Below are 21,024 nucleotides of genomic sequence, written 5' to 3'. Positions count from 1 at the left end.
ATTTTGTATCTCTGCATGATGAGTTGAGATTTTCTGTAACAAGATGATCGGTTTTAATGTCCTGCTGATATGCTCTGATTTATATTGTATGTCCCACTGAAAATGTTGTTTGTACATCTTGTAAGCAAAAAGGGCTGCACTTTTAAGATCAAATCTTCCCTTTTTGGTGCCTGCCAGCAACCTATGGTTGTTTATTCCATTAATTATCAGTTCTGAAGTTTGTATCTTGTCTTGGTTAGTTCCAATCTTCTAAGATTTTATCTATTCTGTTGAGAAGTGAGGAGATAAAACCTTTGAATCTGACCTCTGTAATTTAAACATTTTATTCATTTTATCTGTTTTCAAAATGTTCATGCTACAGCTCAAAGAATGCGTGTGTCTTTAAAGACCTACCCTATCTTTTTATCACATCAGCATGTGTGAGTACATGCCACATAAATGTTTTGGAGTCAGTACAGCAGGTTTGTCAAGTCCATATAGCTGAAGGATTCAGTGCTGTTGATTCAAACAAGTGTAGCTAATGACTTCCTCCAGGCCTTGCCCTAATTTCTAAGCAAAGTATTATGTGAGGAAAAAGTGAGACTGAGCTACCTGAGTTTAGAGACCAAAATTACATACAACACTGTTCAGTGAAAAACCCTCTTATGTCTATAACCGACAGCTCACTGTCTTGACTTCAGTCTCAGACATATAACAAGGAAAATATCTGAAAAAAACAAAAAAACAAATGTATTTAACTGATAACAGGAAGCAACCCTCATTTTAATGGTGCAGGCAGAGTAAATGAGGCTTAGTGCTGACACATTTCAGCTATCAGTTGGTCAGAAGAGAATTCCCATCTTTAAATAGATTCTTGATGTTTACCTATGCTGAACTGGTTTCTCACACATATACAGGCACACACAGGAATGTTGTCTCTCAACAATCACCCCTCCTAATGTTTGCTCCATGGTCATCTCCTCCGTTCCATTAGTGCACAGACAAAGAAACACTGCCCACTATTTTTAGGTATGGGGTTTTCCAAGAGAGAGATAGATGTTGGACTTGTCAGACTCATTAGTAAAGAAATATTTATTGGATATTTTAGAGAAGCAGATCACATCAAACCTGTTTTCAGTTCAAATGGTTTTTAACTAAATTGCACATTTATCTAGCTGCTCTGAAAACAGCACAGTTTGCAGTTTAAACACACTGAAGAATAGCAAAGAGACATGCAGTTCTCTCCCTAAAAATAGCAAAAAAGCTAAATAAAAGCGAAGAAAAAAAGAACCAACAAGCGCAACCAACAAATAGCATCAGCAAGCCAGGAAGTGAACTTAATATATGTAGAATTTTTCAAAATAAGAGTCAAAAAATAACTTTTGGAGAAGAAAATGTTTTTTACTTCTTTCTTCTCAAAAATTGTGCTATACGAACAACTTTAAAATGCAAAAGATGTGAAGACAAAAGATGTAAACATACTAAAAACGTTTTAAGATAGTTTAGCCAGTGGCAGCTATAAAATCTTCTGTTAGCAATGAAAATAATTCTCTTTGTAAGATGTTTGTTTTTGAAGCACAGTTTCTGAATTTTGAAAAGGTGAGTTTCACATGACACAATAAACCATGGTTCAAGTGGGAGAGCCTTGAAGTCTCTGACCCAGTGCTTTATAGAGTAAAGAAGATTCCCACTGCCCTCAAACCCTTCTCACTCCTCTATACACAGTGGATAATCTGAGCTGCCTCACAAAAATGCAACTAAAACCTGGGTAGGGACAATCATCACCTAAAATCGAAACTTTTGGGTTATTAGCATGTGTCATGTGCAAGATTTTTATTTTTATTTTTTCAGTGAGTAGAAGGCAAAACGTTCACACACAGAAATGAGTGTGTTGATTAAAGACTTACAGTGGTCTGGTGGCACAGGCCTGACAAAGATAGCTGCCACAGGGAAAACTCACTGAGAACGTCACCAGTCAAAGTAAGGCCAGGGACTCTCCAGTGAGTATTCTTATCACAGAGCAGCAAGGGGACAAATAAGACAAAAAGGAGGGAAGGCAGGACTGAGACGGAATAGTTTATCAACGCCATCATGTGTCCGAAAATAGTCCTACACGCACAAACGTGGACATTTTCTTTCCGTAAATAGCTCTCTTGCTCTGGTATCCTTTTCTCTGACTGGCATGCTCACACACACAGCTGTATCCACATCCCATCCATTCCTTTTCATATTGGCTGTCTTCTCTCTGTCTGTGCAGCCTGGGGAGGTTTCTTCCTCTAAATCTATTCCATGTCACTTTCAGAGCAGCAGCAGTATGCAAAATGAAGACTCACAAACATGAGACTCAAACAATTTGCTACATATTTGTTTCAGTAAAGTCCATCCAAAATAACTTGAGCTTAAAAAGTCGGTCTGTTTGATTGTAAAATTATACAATTTTCCAATATCTTCCCTTTAGAGTATGTTGTATGTAAGTGTCTGATATATGGTATGCCAGTACACCATGATCTTGTTTGAATTAGTACAATAAGCAACACGTGAGGGGAACTATACATCTTTTACATTTGTGCACTGTTTAACTTGCAATGATCTAAATCAAATAATGCAGATAACGTGTAACATATTCATGAAGGTTAATAGTCAGCAGTTAAGAAAACTATGAACAGATCTGCTGATTCATATGAGCCTTGAGCCGCCACGTATCAGTGAAGCTTCTATTGCTTTTTTTTTTTTTTTTGCCACACATGACCTATAACATATTTACAAAGTAAATCCGTTTTTGGTACAGAGTCTAATCTCCTGGCAAGGCCCAGGGGACTTGTGTGCAAACTGTTCGCCAAGCTGTGCAATCACTCATAGTGGCAAAAAAATAAAAAAAAAAAACACAAGCAAACAACTTAATAGTTAACGTTGGCAGATGTTCAACTTCAGCTGCTTTGCTTTGCAGCCACAAGTTGAAGTGTGGTTGTGCTGTAGGTGAACCACTGGCAGAGCTGCCTTAAAAGAATATAACCTTTAAGAAAATCTAGGATCATCTGATTTTAAATATTGTAGTGGTATTTGCTTAACACATCTGGAAAAAAATGCACTGCAAGACATAAAAAACAACATATTAAACACTCGCACTGCCCTCTAGTGTTCAATATTCACTATGTCAGTTTAAGGTTAGGTAAAGACCAGGTTTAAGACTCCAGAGATGATGAAGTCAATATAATGACCCCTGTAGTGATGAACACAGCTCTGTTCACGTCTGTTTATGTGCACGTAAAAAACAAAAAGAGAGAGGGAAAAATTATAGAGAACGCTGTGTAGCATCAAACAACATGAATTTTTCATTTATGGTCAATTGGTTTCTGCTGTGGATGCTGCCAAGAAACTCACATTATCTCCCCATGACTAACGTTTGTTGTATGTAGTTTGTCTCTTTATAAATAGTATGATCTGTGCAGTTGAGAACTACAGTGCTGATGAATCACAAATCAGGGACAGTTGCTGTCATGAAAATACACTGTGATTTTGAAGCACAGGAGGAAAGATTAGCTAGAATTTTAGGCTAATGCATACACACAGACACAAATGGATACGAGCAAGAGCATAGCTCAGTAAAGCTATTTGTAAGGGAAGAGGATTTTCTCTTCCTAGAGGATGGCGGATGACATTACTCAGAGTTGCTGTCAAACACTGCAAAATTCTGTGTACCTTTTAACAGATAAGAATGATAGATTGTGTGCATGTGGCTGGGACACATTTTAGTTGTTTATAAGCATGTCTACACAGTGTTAGTCACAGGGGACATTTCTGGCTTAGTCAGCAGGTAGTACATGTTGCAGAAAGGATGTAAGTTAGGCGGGGATCTCAAGATTATATCCCTGCAGTGTAGTCAAAACTCCTCTCCATGATAGACATCATCTCCAGCACTCTCCAGCCTTTGGGTCCTATGGGTTGAGGGGAGGGTCCTCTGTGGATCATCTGACAGATACTTGATCAGTTTGGGATCTAGTGAATTTGGAGGCCAGGTCAAGCCTTGTGCTGTTCTTCATGTTTGTTGAGTTGTTTCTAAACCGTTTTTGTGTGTGTGTCTGTGTCAGGCTGCATCCTGCTGGGGATGGCTGCTGCCATCAAGGAGTGTCATTACTATGGATTTGTAAAAATAATGAATCACTTAACGTAAATCCATGTCTAATAAGTATTAGTCAGTCCTTAAACGGCAGCTACCATCAAGGAGTGTCATTACTATGGGCTGGGGCTGCCTGGTTTGGTCTAGGTGGGTGGTACATGTCTAAGTAACATCCACACTAATGCCAGGTCCAAAAGTTTCCAAAAGATTGTCAGTGTTATTTACTTCTCCTGACAGTGGTCTTAATGTTATGCCTCATCTGTGTATATTTTTCAGAGCATAAATAAATTGAATTGAATTGAATATTACAGTTAAACACATGCAAAAGGCCCGTGTTGTGCTGAAAAAAATAAATAAACAATAGCTGCATTTGAGACTCACAGTACATGAGTACTGAGTTTATACAATGATAATAAGACCCCAGAGGATGAATGTTGATAATGATGATGTAGTGCATGTCTTTGAGTGCAACAGTAAGTTAAATAAGAAACAATGTTGGTTGTTACTTGTGATATTTAGAAACTGATACATGCAGGGCAGAATTTCAAATGCAAATATAAGGTAAACTAATCTGGACCAGGCCTGAACTGTCATTTGCACATTAGCTAAAGTTTTTTTGTGCAAGAGTAGACTACTGGAATGACAACAAATGATAAAAAAAAGAGAGTGAAATTAAATGGCACTCAAAAGCGTATAAAAAAATGTGTTAAAGACATCCAACAAAATCTCTGAGTAGAAGTAGCAACTCTTATATTGGTAGCCCAGCAATGAAAAACAACTGCGATCCCAAAGTCACTACCTGTGATTTCTGAACCCTGATCACTGAACAAGGAAGTCCAGTTCAAATATATCACGTGGCAAGGCCTGATTATGGACTCTGATATGACCTATAGTCTCTTTTATTGTTTGCAGTAGTTTTCCCAGAAGGTTTTTTTTTTTTTATCATTAAAGTCATAAATGGAGCAAGCTGAACATTATGCTCAACTTCAGAAATAATATCAGACTGTATCTTGGCAAAACACATCAGCTTTTATTACACTTTCGTTAAACCTTACCAGAGTCAAAGAAATCTGCCTGGGCCTTCACAATTTAAACTGCAGCTTGAAAAAGCAACTTTCAACAAGCTTGAAACACACTGTAACGACACTGTTCCTTTAACCAATCACATTTCAAGTTCGTATTAAGCCTTCTCTGTGGCCTGTGGTAGCAGCACTACCCTGGGTTGAGAGGCTCCAAGGAGAACTCTAAATTGTTTCTTAAATTCTGGTGAGTAAAATGAATTATATTTACATCTTTTATGTATATTTTTGCCATTTTATTGGGTCGACATTGATGCTTCTGCTGGACTTGACGTATGTGGCGCTGGTGCACAGCTGTAGCGCAGCAGGGCTGCAGTGAGTGAGTAAGTGAGTTTATTGCTTTAGTAATGGCACTCATCGTGCTAAATCAGATACGATGCAACGTCCTGTTTTATTGCATATCCATATGTTGTTGATGGTTTCTATAGCGGTGGCGTCATAACAATCGTATTAAGAGGTGTTTTGAATAAGATTGGAGGTCATTGAAGGCCTTGGTGGAAAATACACGGCCCGCCACCAATATACACATATGACAGACCTTGAGAGACCTTTAAGTAGACCAGCTACTGTATATATTGTTCACATTTCGTCCTGAGATTCAAAGATTTGTGTCATTTGCACAGCTTTTAGCAGTGAGTTGGTGCAGGCTTACCAAAGAAAATAGTACACAAGAATACACACTAAACAATAATTTAACTTCAGGATAGAAAACTGATTGTTACTTTTGGCCAGTCATTCTGTCTTGAAGTTATTCCAACTTGATTTAAATGCCACATTATTACATGATTTAAAACACATGCTTTTCAGGCACCCTTCATGTCTGTGCCTTCATCCTAATGCTGCTTTCTTGTATATTAGCTCAGAACATCAATATTTTTGCCATCCTCATGTTTGTTACCACAATGATATAAAGAGAATAAGACAAAAAAAAAAAACTCACGGTAATAAAGAGAATCACCATATAAATAGAAACATAAACTAGTTGTTTGTTTTCCTAAGTCCATGCGGCAGAGCAGTAAAACTCAAATGTTATGGCTGTGACTGTGCTCTCGATTGTACAGTGTCCATGTGAGCTGGGGTTGACAAGGGAAGGTTATGTTCTGTATAAGCAGGTGGTGAATCATCAGGCTTAAGTCCTTGCTGAAATACCTAGAAAGAAAACAACAACACAAAATTAATAGCAGGAAATAAAAAGGTATTTGCTATGTTGCATTCTTTCAGTTTTGGGTGGGATGAGAATCACCTCATTATAGGAAGGTGGGAGTCCTCTGGAGACCGTAATGCTGTATCTTGGTGGTGTGTGGTGCTCGTCAACATTTTCACCACCACCACCACCATGCTGGGATTCACTGTCCTCCTGTGGCAGTCCTCTAGGAAAGGGGATGAAATATATTGACTGCGGGCGCCCGTCATGTTCACTGCGTCTCCAGACCTCCCTCTCTATCTCCTCTGCCCTTAAGCGACTGCATGTTCTACAGAACATGATGCAGAACATGAGAGATAATCCACAGCCCATGAAGCCGAGGAAGATCCTTGGAGAGGAGGAAGAGAAAGATTGTACACAAAATAAGAGCTTCACTGACTGACAAGTCAAGTCGACACTGTACAGCACTACCCTCTCTCTTCCAGTGAACACAGCTTCTCCATAAGAGGCCCTGATTTACATTTCTCTGGAGTAATTGAACACTACTAACGTGCAAAATGACACACCGTACATTTTCTTATATGGGTTATGGTATGGATATAGGTTATCCATGTTCTGCATCTTCATCGGTTGTGAAAACTCAGCTTGTGGCAAATTTGGGATTTTGTCTGCAAGATCTGCAAGACGTGCTTATCTGTGGTCATTGTGCAATCTTAGTACATACAGATGTTGGGTCTGTAGGACCGTCTAATGAGGAACCAATGGCAACAAAGCAAAAGGTGTCTTACTCGAGTATAAAAACCGGGGGTAATGACGACATTGTACCGGGTGTGAGTAAACTCTGGATGGATCAGAATGGAAGTCAGCAACCACTGTGAGAATCTGAAAAGCAAACAGGCACAACATTGAATATCAATTTTGTCATCCATAAAATGCTTTTAAAATTTTTAAACATGCTTGTAGACTTCTTTAGGACCATGCCGATGCCCTCTAAGAAAAAGGCTTCAATATTTTTATCCTCTGCTTCAGTTAAAAGAAAATATTATACTCTAAACATACAGCCCATAAATGTTTTTTCTTTCTTTTTTTTTGCCAGACAAAATTATCCAATGGTGTATTACCACAGGTGTCTGCTGTAGGTGGAGAAATAATTGATTTTCAGAAGATGACAAGTCAAACGTTTGCCCTGTAGTAACCTCATGTGGTGCCCAGTCATTCAGCCTGACTGCACTTGCCGCTGCTATTGTGTAAAGTTCCAAAGAGTACATATGTTCCCGTATGCTTGTAAAATTTGTTGATCACAAGGAATACTAAGGCAATGATTTATAATTAGCTGTCAGAGATATCACTATCTCTGTCAATGTCAAACTTAGGTCAATAAATCACAAGCCAATGATCTCGTCTTGAGCCACCATCATATCACTGAGTGTGGTTTTCAAAACTGTGGAGCAGAAGGAGATGGATAATTATCTTTTTGTGAATACTAATGTGAGGCTTCATGGACTCATATTTGGTCACTTTTAATAAAGCTGGGGCTAATCTGGATCTTATCACACTTGCCTGAAAAACAACTTCAGCAATCAGTAGTATTAAATCTAGATAAAGGTATCACTAATGTATGAATGAACAGCACCTTATGCAACTTAACTACCATACTGTAAACATAAAAATGAAGATGATAGGAATTTCTGAGTACATTTAAAGTTGTATTACTTACTGTCATTTTGACATTTATTAATTTTATTGTGATCTGGGGTAGATGAAATGGGTTGCCTTGGCACAAAACTTGAGACCGTTTGATGAAAGTGGGTTTACAAAATGCCCATAATACTTAACTGATCAGGTCAACAGTCAGATTAAAACACAATGAGAAGCACTTCAAGTTCATTTATGTGAAAGCGGGGAGACCAAAGTTTATCACAGGCTTTGTTCTGAGTTTTATTAAATACGTGTAAGAGCAGAGATCACAAATGAATTATCAAAAAGTGTGTCTCTAAACAGATCATTAAACAAAAGCAGGCAAAGAAATCTCACAGAAGATCATGCGAGAAACAGGTGAGTTCGTAATTCACGACATCTGATTAATTAGCACATGGAAGGCCACGTCTGTACATACTGTTAATCACATATAAACACATAGAAAGAAAGCCAGAACTGTGTTTCATTTAAAACATTGTATAATGAAATTACATTTTACCAATTATTGTTTTTGGGTTAGTTTCACAAACAGAAACCAGAAGCAAAAAAAATGAATAAATAAATTCTTGAGGCTCTTACCTTGAGTCTGGAGACGTCTCCTCTCAGGTGCAGCACTGAGAGGGCAGAGTGCAGTTTTTATTGTGGGTGTGTTTTTGCAGGGGCGTGAAAGCAAAGCCTGTATGTTCATTAGCCGCTGATAAACATCCAGAAATGGTATCCTTAGTTGTGTAAGAAGTGTATTTAAGCCCATGATCAGCTCATACACAAGTGCTATGAATGAAAATATTCTCTGAGATATGTGGATTTACTGTATGTATGTTTTCTCTGTTGTGGTTGGAAAGTGTGTTTTATTAGCTTAGACTAAAGCTCCATCAGAATTTATGGCAGCAGAAGATTTAAAGTTAACAGCTTCCTTTCTTCTTCATAGGTGAGAGTTAAGTTACCTTAGAAACAAGAGCAGCTGAGTGACAATGAACTTATACTTGTGGGGTGGAAATAAACTGCTTTCCATTAACTCAGGTCAAATCTCACAGTTCCTGTCTTCACATAGTCAATGCAGAATCAAAGCAACTTTTTTAATAGCACTTCTTTCTTAAAAATATGCCAGTCTGTTGAAGAATAAAACTGACACCCTCCTCATGACTAAACTTAAGCTTTGTTCATTCAACTCATCCTTCATTTTCCACAGGGGCTGTCCTGTCAAGATTAAAGACCTATTCTAGCCATTCTGATGCTGCACCACAAAGTTAGAGGACTTGCAAAAGACGTGTTGGTCAAGGTGTCTTTACACGTAACTAAATGTCAGTGTCTAACAAAGATTAGTAGAGCTCAAACCCAAGTCAAGGATGACATCACTATGAAATGTCAGTTTTTCACAAATCCTTTACTGGAAATCCACCACCACAGAACTGCTATTCTTGATAAATAATTTCCTTTCAAGACAAACACAACCCAAGTAGTTTGGTCACCTGCTCACGTTTGGTTTTATGAGGAGGAAAAAGAGGAGGAAAAAGATACAAAGGTTACGTCCATATAACTGTCTGTGAGTGAACATGCAAGCTTTATCAGATGATGAACGGTAACAGAATACAATTACAAATAAATATCAGGTCAAATTAACTTTATTGTTCCAACATTTCATTCAGTTTCAGTTGAACAGAATTATTATTAACTGCAGAAAAACAATACACGAGACATACACTGAGTTGGATGAACTAAATCTTTTGGAACAGTTTATAGGGATGTTTACTTTTTGCCTAGTAGATTGCAGTAGTAAACATGGTTTATATTGATATTCTCATAACTGGAAACAAACGAAAACAAAAGCCGATATGGTGATCCAGCAGTGTTGTTATGAACTTTAAACTTGTGGCAATTTTGGTTCAACAACCCCTGACCTTTGTAAAAAAAAAAATATATATCAGTCCTTCCTCTTTTGCAGAGGTTTCAGAATTTATTCAGGTGTAGTCACTGTAGTTTATATTTTAACACATTTTCTGTTTTTTTCCTGAGAGCTAATCTGTTTATCATTTTCTTTCTGCATATACAGTATATATATATGTATATATACATATATTAAAGGTTCCAGTGTTCAGTGCATTTGTTTGTAAAGCAGCACAATGTCTTTGCTGTTGCTTTCTGCAGCAATAATACAATATTAATCTAAATTTACATCAAAAAATAGACTTGACACTTCAATAGACACACCTATAAAAACACACACCCACTTAATTTCCAAAACACACACAGGTACCAAGGCACACACCCACAAATACAACTTGTGAGGAGGAGGAAGAAGGAGGAGAAAAATTCAGACACAGCATTTACTGCTTTGCTTTCACTGAGTTCCTCAAAGTCTTTTTTTTCTTTTTGTTTGGATACATGTCTTGCTATGTCCTCAAGCCTCTCACAAATGGAGGTACTTTAGGAGGAGCTCTTTGTTTTTTAACACAACAAGGACATTTACTTACTTATCATCTTATTTACTGTCTATCATCAAGAAAAGCACTTATTTGCCCACACATTTTTTAGGCTTTTAGTTTAGAGTGGTCATGGTCAGTCAGTATTGGGGATAGTTGAACCACTATCTTTTCTATCTACTACTATCGTGACACGTGTAATTTTTTTATTCTAAAATCTACTTTCCAGTTTATGTTAATTATTAATTATTAATAATTATTAATTTAATTATTGATCTTAAAGTGGGGTTGCAGCACATGTTTCATCTTCACCATATCTAGTCATTTCATTTGTTAGTCATTCTGTTTCTGTCTGTAATGACATAACCATTCACAGCTGATATTTTGTTTCCACAGGAGTTATAAATCCTCATGAGGCACTGGGTGGATGCGTTTGTCCAGCCAAGCCTGCAGCAGAGGGACATTTGTGTCCATCCAGCGAATGTTCTCTTCAATGGTCTCATAGGTCTGCTGGATGCACCTCATCTCTGAGCCTGTCTCCTCTGTCAGGGAGCCGAAGAACCTTCGTACCTGAGAATATTCAGAGGAGGGAAACTTAAATCCTCGCATTTGTTTGACAGTCTCAAAAAGCTTCATAGTAGAACCACAAGCTACAACAGCAAGACATGATAATAAAAAATAATCTGCAACTAAAGATCAAAAAATATCAAATATTTTATTTTTATGTTTTGTGATTTAAATATGAATCTAAATCCTACTGCTTGGTTATTGTAAATGCCAGCGACAAACTTACTAGACTCACTGTACTAATGAATGTAATAGAAGCCCACGTGGACACACTTACCTCATCCAGCATCTCCCTGGTAGAGTACTGGTTGGTCACCCCAGTCACCATGTGTGATATGGTGTTGGAGCCAAGGTCAAACCTGTGGCATTGAAGCAAACACAGACACAATTTTTTAAGTTCACAATAACAAACTTGCACAGTTTAGAAAGGGAATGACGACATTGTGTCTGTAATGTCTAAATTTATTTTAGTCACTTTAACTTGGCCACCTGGTAAAATATCAGTCTGCAAAAATAAAGAAATGTAGTTTCTTGTTTTTAGGAAAAACTCAATTAACAAATGCAGCATGAAGGACAACATAGAGAGGAGTGAGAGTAAGAACAAAGATAACCAGAGGTAAATCTAGTTATTTCAAAGTAGAAGAAGAATTGTAACCTAAATCAGCTGGATCTACCAAACTAACCTGGGACAAAGTGACTGGTGGTTTAAATGAAGCTAGACTAAAATACTGTCTCATACGGCCTGTTCAGATCTTGCATTAAGATCTGATCTGGTTGATCAGATCAAGACGTGAACACCCCCAGGTCGCATGGAGATCGCATTTTAAAGACCTGGGGCCTCATGGACGAAGGTTGCGTGTGTACAAAAACGTTCCGTACGTACTCGCTCACGGAAAAGTTCAGATGCATCACGAGTGAAATGTCCAGGAACTTGTACATGCCTACGCCAACGCCATGGCTGGCGTACGCTGGCTTCTACAGATACTGAGTCCTTTGGCGACACTTAGAGGTGATGCTGGGAAACTGTCATAAATGTGAAAACTATTAGTCCGACCGATCATGACTGTGCCGGTCCACCCTGAGCAGAGCCATGCAAGCCGTATGGGATGGAGTTATCCTCATGTCAGTCAGGTATATCAGATTCCCATACAATGCATCTGGACAGGTCAACATTAAAGAGCAATTTGCAGTGAGAGCTGGTTTTCTGAATGTAATCGGAGCTACGACTGTAAACACATTGCTATAAAAGCGCCATCACATGATGAATTTGTAAATGTCAACAGGAAACATTTTCATTCGATCAATATACAGATCATGTGTGATGTGCAAATGCAATTAACCAACATTGTGGCACGTGGAGGACAGCGTGCCAAAGAGGACATTTTTGCGCATCTCCACTCCAGTGAGTAGCGTCTCCAATTCGCTTTCTGTGAAGTTCTTCTTTTTTCCCGTCTTACTCATTCTTATGTTTTCATTTTCCGATCGTGCAGAGAGGGGAATCTCAGGTGCAGGGTCAATTTAAATATAATTGCATATTTAAAAGGGGCGTGGACAGGGAGGGGTCGGGTACGCTGGATTGGAATGTACAAAGGAAAAATGCTTCTAGATCTGAGCGTGCGCCACGTTTTAGAAGGAAATCCACGCAAGTCTTCGCACATGAGGCCCCTGATCTCTGACTACATTTGGAGGTGGTCTGGGTCGCATGTGTAATTTCTTAGTTTTTTATTTTTAATAAATTTGCAAAAATCTCAAAAAAAATAAATAAATCACATTGTCATTATAGGGTGTTGTTGTGTCTGTTCAGTTGAAATTCTATCTGATCAGTCTTCTGATAGAGGTGGTGATATCAAGTAAAGAACTAACTACAAACCATTCTGTGGTTCAATTTATTTTTGGTCTATTGGCAAAAATCTGACTCTCCCCTACCTAACCAAAATAGATCATATATGTCTGTTTGACTTTTTGCTGATAAGGCTGATCACTGCATGCTTATGCATTGCAAAGTTTAAAAAGCTATATGTGAGATGAGCAGACTGACTTTTTGATCATGGTGTTCCAGTTGGCTCGGAGGAAATCCCAAGCCAGTTTGTAGCCGTGAGGGTTCTTGCTGATTGAGACCACCACGCCTGGGAGGTCCTGAGTCTTCATCACCTCACCGTGGAGGCTCTGCTCCATCATCCTGCCGACAGAAAGAAAGGGACGGAGGAACAGCAGAGGAAATTACATTCCCTTTTCTTTAACCAGGATTTGCAGTTTGACCTAGGTTTCGTATAGTCTACACACCACTGGAGCTTGTCCTTCAGTGGGCTGACAGCCATGGCAACCTTCATGCGGCTCTTGACAGACATTTGCAGGGAATGGCGGTACTTCTCAAAAAGGAAATCCCACCCCTCTGGTGTTCGAGCTCCAATGACAAACACGGCCATTGTGACGTCGACAGGAAGGCTTCAAACAAAAAAGAAAAACTATTTGAAAACTTTTCATCATCAATGTTATTCGTAGAGCTCTGAGGTGCTTTTTAAGACTATGACCCCTGACCTCATGTGTCCATCTGAGTCCTTCCACTGCTTGAAGAGCTGGGTGGCTTTGGTCACAGCGGGAGCATAGTTCCTGACACAGGCGAACAGCAGCAGGTAACTCCTCAGCACTCGCTCAGACACCGAACCAGAGTCAGACCACTCCTGCCGATCAATCAGTCCCTGGAACAGGTCTACAATATAGCCCTGACAAACACAAGCAGCCACTGTATAAGTTTTTGTCGCATGGATTATAAACTGAACATACTCTATATTATATTAGTTGCAGTTTCATATCACTTCAAATTGATGTTACTGAAAGTTCGAGCATTTGCACTTTATGTCACAGTCAGGATACCAGGTTGATGATTGAGATTCATTTAGAAATTATGGTATTTATGAATCAGTAATATGATTTCAGCATAGCATTTAGCGTTTCAAATTGAATATGTTGTATTTAATATAAACTTGTGTTTCTTGACTGTGGGTTATACAAGCAATCTGAAGATATGCTTTGTGAGCTGTGAACATCTGACCAATTCTACCCTAAATTAAAATGATTAAATGATTAAGGTCTCTCGGCCAAGTATACTTGTGTATACAAGGAATTTGGTCTCTGCATTTATCCCATCCGTGAATTAGTGAACACACAAAGCACACAGTGAGGTGAAGCACACACTAACCCGGAGCAGTGAGCTGCCATGCTACAGCGGCACTCGGGGAGCAGTGAGGGGTTAGGTGCCTTGCTCAAGGGCACTTCAGCCGCTTTCTACCGGTCAGGGGTTCGAACCGGCAACCCTCCAGTCACAAGCCCAAAGCGCTAACCGGTAGGCCACGGCGGCTAGCATAGTAAGTGTCTTTAAAATCTAAAAAGTGTCTTTAAAATCTATAAAACATCGTACAGGGACACACAATTCTGCCACTAATTTTACTCTATTCCACTGATCAACAGACAGTGCTATACTGCCAAAAGCAGCAATGCGCCACCAATGCAAGGGAAGAAGACAACACTGATAAACATGGATGCCAAAAACACATAGACACATACATTTAAAATGTAAAACAAACATTCATCTCCAGTTTTTACCGTAACTATATTTATTTGAATTGCAGAAAAGAGCTCAATTCCTTAATTCCATTGCTCCATGTGGACATTTTAACTGGCATTTTGCATTTGTCCTCCATTAACAGTTCAAGCCAGTTCAACTTTAAGATGAACTGGTATATAAGACGGCATTTTATCAACGCAACATATTGTCTTTTATTGTCTTTTTTCTCGTGTGCCATGACCTTCACTGACCTTCATCTGGTTCTCCAGCACAGTCATATCTCTTTTCTCCATCAGTTTGTAAAGAGGTACGAGCTCTCCAAAGCCCTGGGTCACAGCCATGACCTCAGTCTCTTTGGACAGGTAAAGTGACAGCTCCAGAGCGGTGTCCAGCCTCACCTTCCCTATACTGCAATATGCAAAAAAAAAAAGAAACGATTCCCACAAAGTTGGTATTTAGGTAAGTATTCTATATGGAACTTGTGAGCAAGATTAAAATGTACCTTAGCCAATCAGAATGCTTTACTGATACGAGATATTGTGTGATGCAGGATAAATGTATGGATAAATTCCATCTTTAAACAGACCTGACCAGCTGGAAGACATTATGGATGAGGCTGGCCCGATCGTTGCCTGAGAGGGCTGTGTGGTTGTGTTGTAGCAATCTGATAATTGAGTTCCAGCCCTCGCCTGCATAATGAACCATGTAGTAGCCACTCATGTCCACGTTAAACTTCACCCAGTCCACCTCCTCGGGTAGGTACAGGACATCTAAATGGAAAGAAGAGCCACATTTGAAGTGTATTCATGGACATAAAAATGTTTGCTTTATGTGATGATGGATGAATGAATGAACTGGCAAATGAGTCTATAAACCAGACTCAACTCACTGAGCAAAAAAACTTACCTGTCTTTGTCTTCAGTAGGAAGCGTTGAATGGTGCTGGAGGCGCTGGTCATGTACGTCAGCGGGATCTGCCACAAGAATCTAGCAACATGGAAAAAAGTATTGAAGTCAGACGCTGCAACAAACAAAATGATCTGGCAATTAACCGACAGATTTCCATAAATAAGCTGCTGGTTTTAAAATATACTTCAAATGTATGGAGTCCTCTGCAGTAACTACTAGTTTACACCCATGTTGGGTGCCATGATGATCTCAGTTTGACAGTTTACCCTTCAGTAAGGGAGTGGTCATCAGTCTTCAGGTAACGCTCCTGACTGAGCCTGACCTCCCGACCTCTGACTTCCACAGTGACCAGAGGGAAGCCCTCCTGCAAAGTCCAGGTGTCCATGATGGCCTTGACATCCAGCTCATCGCCAGAGTACCACTTCTGTGTAAGCACGCACACATCACATATTAAGATACACAACAAATGTACTAACATCATGAACAATAACTCATGAGAAATACATACAGACTCAAAATATTTCACTCTTAATCCTTCTTGCTAAGTTTAAGGCAGACTGTGACTGTGTCAGATTTCTTTGATGAATCTGGTTACTACAAAGCAAAAGAAAATACGTACAGAGGCTCCAGACTGAAGTTTGCGTTTGGAGCAGAATGCTTTATGTTTCATTTGGCCTTGGTCCAGATTATCTGAGCTGCAGATCTGAGGGTGAGAGGCACAGAATTTAACAGAGCAGCAAAAAAACAAACAAACACAAAACTGATGCTTGCAGACACGTTCAATGTGCATTCTTTAACACACCAGGCCTTACATCAAGATGAGTTTAAATGATAACCCAAGAGCTGGCATCAGCATATTCTGAAACCTGGGCAGTCTGTCCAGATGTTCATCATATCAAACATGGCGTACACACAAACACACACCACTCACATTAGTCAGACTCTCCCATAGGTGGCTGTTCACAGTGTTTTGGTAGCTGTAGCGCTTGAGGTATCGGATGATGCCAATCTCAAAGGCCTCAGGAGAGAGGAAGTCCCGCAGCATGTTCAGAATACATGCTCCCTAAAAAAATACAGACATGCTGAAAATTAACAACAATTATATTAATGGTTTGTTACATTGTGGGTTAAGCTCTGGGTACGACCCTTTCATGCAATTCATGATGATTATGTAAATTATGTCCAGATAAATGTCTGAACAGTTTCAGTGTTCTATATTAAGTGCATCAGCATCAAACAGTTGATTTGTATGGCAGAATGAGACTAACCTTGTCATATGACACATCGTCAAACATCTCCTGGATCTGTGTGGGGTTTTCCACAGGCGTAGAGACTGGGTGGGAGGAGCTGAGGGAGTCCACTTCCATGGCCTCAAAACATTTTCCTAAGAAGAAGTCATCCTGGGACAAAGAAAGGATGCAATGTATTCTTCTCTAACGGAATAATAAGTTATTAAGCTAGTGTAAAGAACTAGAATGTAAAATCAATATACAGATAGACAGATAAATATTTTATTTATCCTGTGAGGAAATTTGGTCCAGTAGCATCATTACATAGAAACAGTTATGAAATATATTTAAGTTATATAATAGTATAAATATATAATGCTGTGTAAAACATATAGTCTTCCTGCAACAGTAAATCATTTATTATAATTTAAGTTGTATGCTTTAATCACACGTTTAAACCATCTAACATAAGATTTCCATGCTTCACTCTCACCACTTGCAGTTCTGGATAGGTGATGTCGAGGGAAATAAATTCCATGAATTTGGCAAAACCCTCATTGAGCCACAAGTCATTCCACCACTCCATCGTCACCAGGTTCCCAAACCACTGGACAGGCAGGAAAACATGTCAGAACAGTATTGAGCACAAAAATGCATCTGTCCTGTCAAACTGCTGTAAGGTCTGATCAGTCATGTTGATGTTGAGCATAAAGCCTTACTAACTGTGACACCAATTTGGTATTTTTATGCCAACAGACACAGGACAGCTACCTGGTGTGCAAGCTCGTGGGCGATGACCTTGGTAATGCCCAGTTTGTCAGAAGCAGAGGACCTTTCAGGGTCAAAGAGGAGGCCAGTCTCTCTGTAGGTGGTCAGCCCCCAGTTCTCCATTGCACCGGACTGGAAGTCAGGGATAGCAGCCAGATCTGCAACAGGCCACATCAAGGACAAAAATTAAATATGGTACATTCATGTCACCTTCTGGTGTTATTAGCTGTCTCTTCAGTTCATCTCTGAAGTTACACTCTAATTCTGAATGTCTGTACAATGGACACACCTTCAACATGCAAATCATCCAATTGTCCACATGAGATTACAAACAGATAGACCTGTGACAAATATTTCACTTGCATGGACACTGATATTGCAGTAATAATCAGAGTAACAGTCTGCCTCGTGTAGACACCTCAATCAGAACAGTTTGGCCTGAACAAAGATGAATGAAGCTGGAATCAATGTTGGCAGCTCCATAGAAAATGTTGCTCTGACTTGCTCATCTTCCTCTATTCAATGAATTTAATGTTGTCAGTGGAGTAAAAAAAAAAAAAATGTTAAAATAAATAAATAAAAATCTTCTCCTTATATAACACAACAAACTGGCCATGTCAAAAAAGTTCTATTCTGATTAATGCTTTGGGCCATATATGAACACATCTATCTTATCAGATAATTTTATTTAACATCTGCGTAAACACTTCAGTGTTGTCCATGACTGACAGAGGTAGATTGTTGCTTTCTTAAACCAATTCTACCCTGAAGCATTTACTGAGTCCTTTCTGAGTACAGTAAATATACTGTATATACAAAAAAACTACAAACTACATCAGAAACATCATCTTTGGGAATCTAAACTGTAGGTACTGCTATTTCTGTTGCCCCAGCATAAAGCACTTAAAATATTGGTAAGAACAGGTATTGTATTTCCATAGACCTTGTTTGGGAAGCGGGTAAGGAATATCAAAGTAGTCATCGTAAAAGTCCAACAGCTTGACAGCAGCATCCAATGCAAAGGATGCCTGGTCGATCTTCTCAGGGACAGCATAGACTGAAATCTGATGGGAATCACAGTAAAGGACAATAATGAAAAGTTGTATTCATTAACAAACAGATCTTAATTCAAAACTTGTATTCTAAATGTATTCTGTACATATAGAAGATTTTACAAGTGTTTCTGATAATACTGCCAGCATCTGATGCGCCTCTCACCTTGACACCGTGCAGGGTGGTCTTGCTCACAGACGAGAAGTCAGAAACAATGTAGGCCACCAGGTAAGTGCTCATTTTAACAGTGGTGTCAAAGTAATCCTCGAGCAAACCTCCTGGCAGTTCGACTGTTTTGATCTGAGAGATGCAGGTGATGCAGTGGTAGAAATGAAGAAAAGAAAGGAAATGGAGAGAGCGTGTGGTGAAAGAAAATTATTATCTGGCTTAAGTATTACAGAATATTCATCAATTTCTGATAACCAATATGAGGGCAGCCCATCCTTCTTTCTAATATTGACTTTTTTTTAGTTTAAAGTAAATTGGCACTGCTGTATTTGCGCGTACCTTGGGCATGTTGGATATGGATATGTGACGTGGCTCTCGTATGATGCTTATGGTGAAGTTGGCTTTGAAGGCGGGCTCATCAAAGCAGGGGAAGGCTCCACGAGCAAAGGTTGCCTCAAATTGTGTGGATGCCATGACCCTGAGTATGCAGGAGGGGATAACAGGAAAGTGAATTAAAGCTGTTACAGGTGGAATTTTTCAGCATCAACTGATTGTTGTTGAATTTGTTCTACTTTCTAGAAACTTAGCATTTGTTAACAACCAGAAAGGTACTTGTAGTTGGGACATTAGTGGGGAAGAAAACAATCAATCAAACCGTATCCTCCAACTATACGTAAGCATCTGGTCATTAACAAACATGAGCCACGAGTTTCTGATGGTCAACACCCACACATGTTCCTATTGAAACCCCAGCTCCCCACAGTCTGTTAGAACTGAAGAAGCTACTTGGATAAATGACAAAATGTCTTCTTGTTCTTCTTTCATTTTTATTTTTTTTTTTGGACAGACAAATGATAATACTGCTAATTCTAAATTAAGAATCCATTTCATATTCTGAGGATTTTACCTTTTCCTCCTCAAAGAAGGAATACGTTTCTTTTTATGGTCTTGAGTTGTATTTTCTGTCTCTTATTTATTTATTATTATTATTATATGTTTTTTCAGTTTTTTTCCAAACACTAAAAGAACTTATTGTCTCCAGCACTTCAGCTGGATCCTGTAACGTCAAATGAAATGCAGCCAAGAAAGACCATGAATTTTTATAGTGAGGGTCTTGATTTAGTGCATTTAATCAAATGTCTCTAAATGAATTCAGAGAGCCAACAAGCACCTTTATATATAGCATAAATATGTTTAATGGTCTTACCGGACATCCCCGCTGCTGGTGCGGTAGCTGCTCTTGTAGAAACCGTGGAAGCTGTCAGACAAGTTGGCAGCAAACTCCAACTGAACCTCATACTTTCTACCCTTGGTCAGCACTGAGTCTGACACGAGGGCAAGCTGATGGAAACGGGGGTACTCTAACACCTGAAGGGGCTTCACGCCGTCGGGTGCCAGGAGTACAGCACTGGATACCTGCATTTGCTTGGCATGGAGAATGACGGTGCTGGTGTCCTCCTGCACATCTAGCTCAATACGAACAACGCCGGTGAAGTCGAGGGTGGTAAGGTTGGGGTGGATGTTCAGGCTGTAGTGGATGGGGCTGACGGTTTTTGGGAGTCTCATGCGGTCCCAGGGGAACAGCTGGCCGTTTGTGGCTATGGGGAGGTCTCTGGATTGGCCTTGATTTGGCAACTGCGCTCCGAATGAAGGAGGATAGAGAAGGTGGAGCACCAGCAGGAGAGAAGCCACTAACATGGTGACAATGGAAGCAGAAGATCCTCTCACCTGAAACACAAATAACAACATTAACGATTTTATTTAATACTTACAACTCATTGATGGCAGATGCGTTCATCAAACTACAAAAGCACTCAGTAAGACATGACAGTTGGAAGTGCAACACTTTCGATTTGACACATATCCGTTCATTTATGGTTAACAGCCGGTCTGTTGTTCATCATTACATAATCTATTATCTTACACGGTTATTAGCCAAATGTGTGTAATATCAAAAAGTTCACAATTACCGTGTATTCTTCTGCACGCAGTGGCAGCACAAATGATTTAAGGGTGAAAGTGAAACTACTGAAAGAGTTGCATGCTGGGAGAAACTAGAGTAACGTACAATGGGTCTGATGTCAGGGACTGTGAATCCCGATAACATGCCTGTTTTCTGGGCGTCTTTTCATGTCTGCAGCTCATAAGTATCCCAGGAGCGTTGAGACTTTTGAAGATATTTGTCATAGATTTTAACAAATTAAGAGTTCACGAAAAGCGAGATTTTACTAAGTGACATTAATTCATCCCTCCATCACGGTTATAAAAAATATACCAAGGCAACACCGATCGTGAATTTAAGCAGGAAACCAAAGGAAGCAAACAGGAA

The 21,024-nt window shown here is 39.3% G+C and overlaps 1 protein-coding gene across 1 annotated transcript; it reads right to left on the bottom strand.

Annotated features, from left to right (window-relative positions):
* Window positions 1-9,584: 9,584 nt before the first annotated feature.
* LOC311493501 (endoplasmic reticulum aminopeptidase 1-like) lies at window positions 9,585-20,975 on the bottom strand. Its single transcript, XM_084552193.1, has 19 exons — window positions 20,666-20,975; window positions 19,903-20,423; window positions 19,035-19,173; window positions 18,693-18,827; window positions 18,418-18,538; window positions 17,478-17,632; window positions 17,200-17,313; window positions 16,746-16,877; window positions 16,409-16,540; window positions 16,097-16,180; window positions 15,744-15,901; window positions 15,476-15,555; window positions 15,156-15,339; window positions 14,821-14,977; window positions 13,543-13,727; window positions 13,288-13,449; window positions 13,043-13,183; window positions 11,282-11,363; window positions 9,585-11,007 (listed from the first exon to the last, which is right to left on the bottom strand). The coding sequence occupies exons 2-19, from the start codon at window positions 20,391-20,393 to the stop codon at window positions 10,837-10,839; spliced, it is 2,823 nt and encodes a 940-aa protein (XP_084408319.1). The 5' UTR covers window positions 20,394-20,423; window positions 20,666-20,975; the 3' UTR covers window positions 9,585-10,836.
* Window positions 20,976-21,024: the final 49 nt, after the last annotated feature.

Source organism: Chelon labrosus (genome assembly GCF_963514085.1).
Source record: "Chelon labrosus genome assembly, chromosome: 9".
NCBI lineage: Eukaryota > Metazoa > Chordata > Actinopteri > Mugiliformes > Mugilidae > Chelon > Chelon labrosus.
This window is presented reverse-complemented; position numbering and strand designations above follow the sequence as displayed.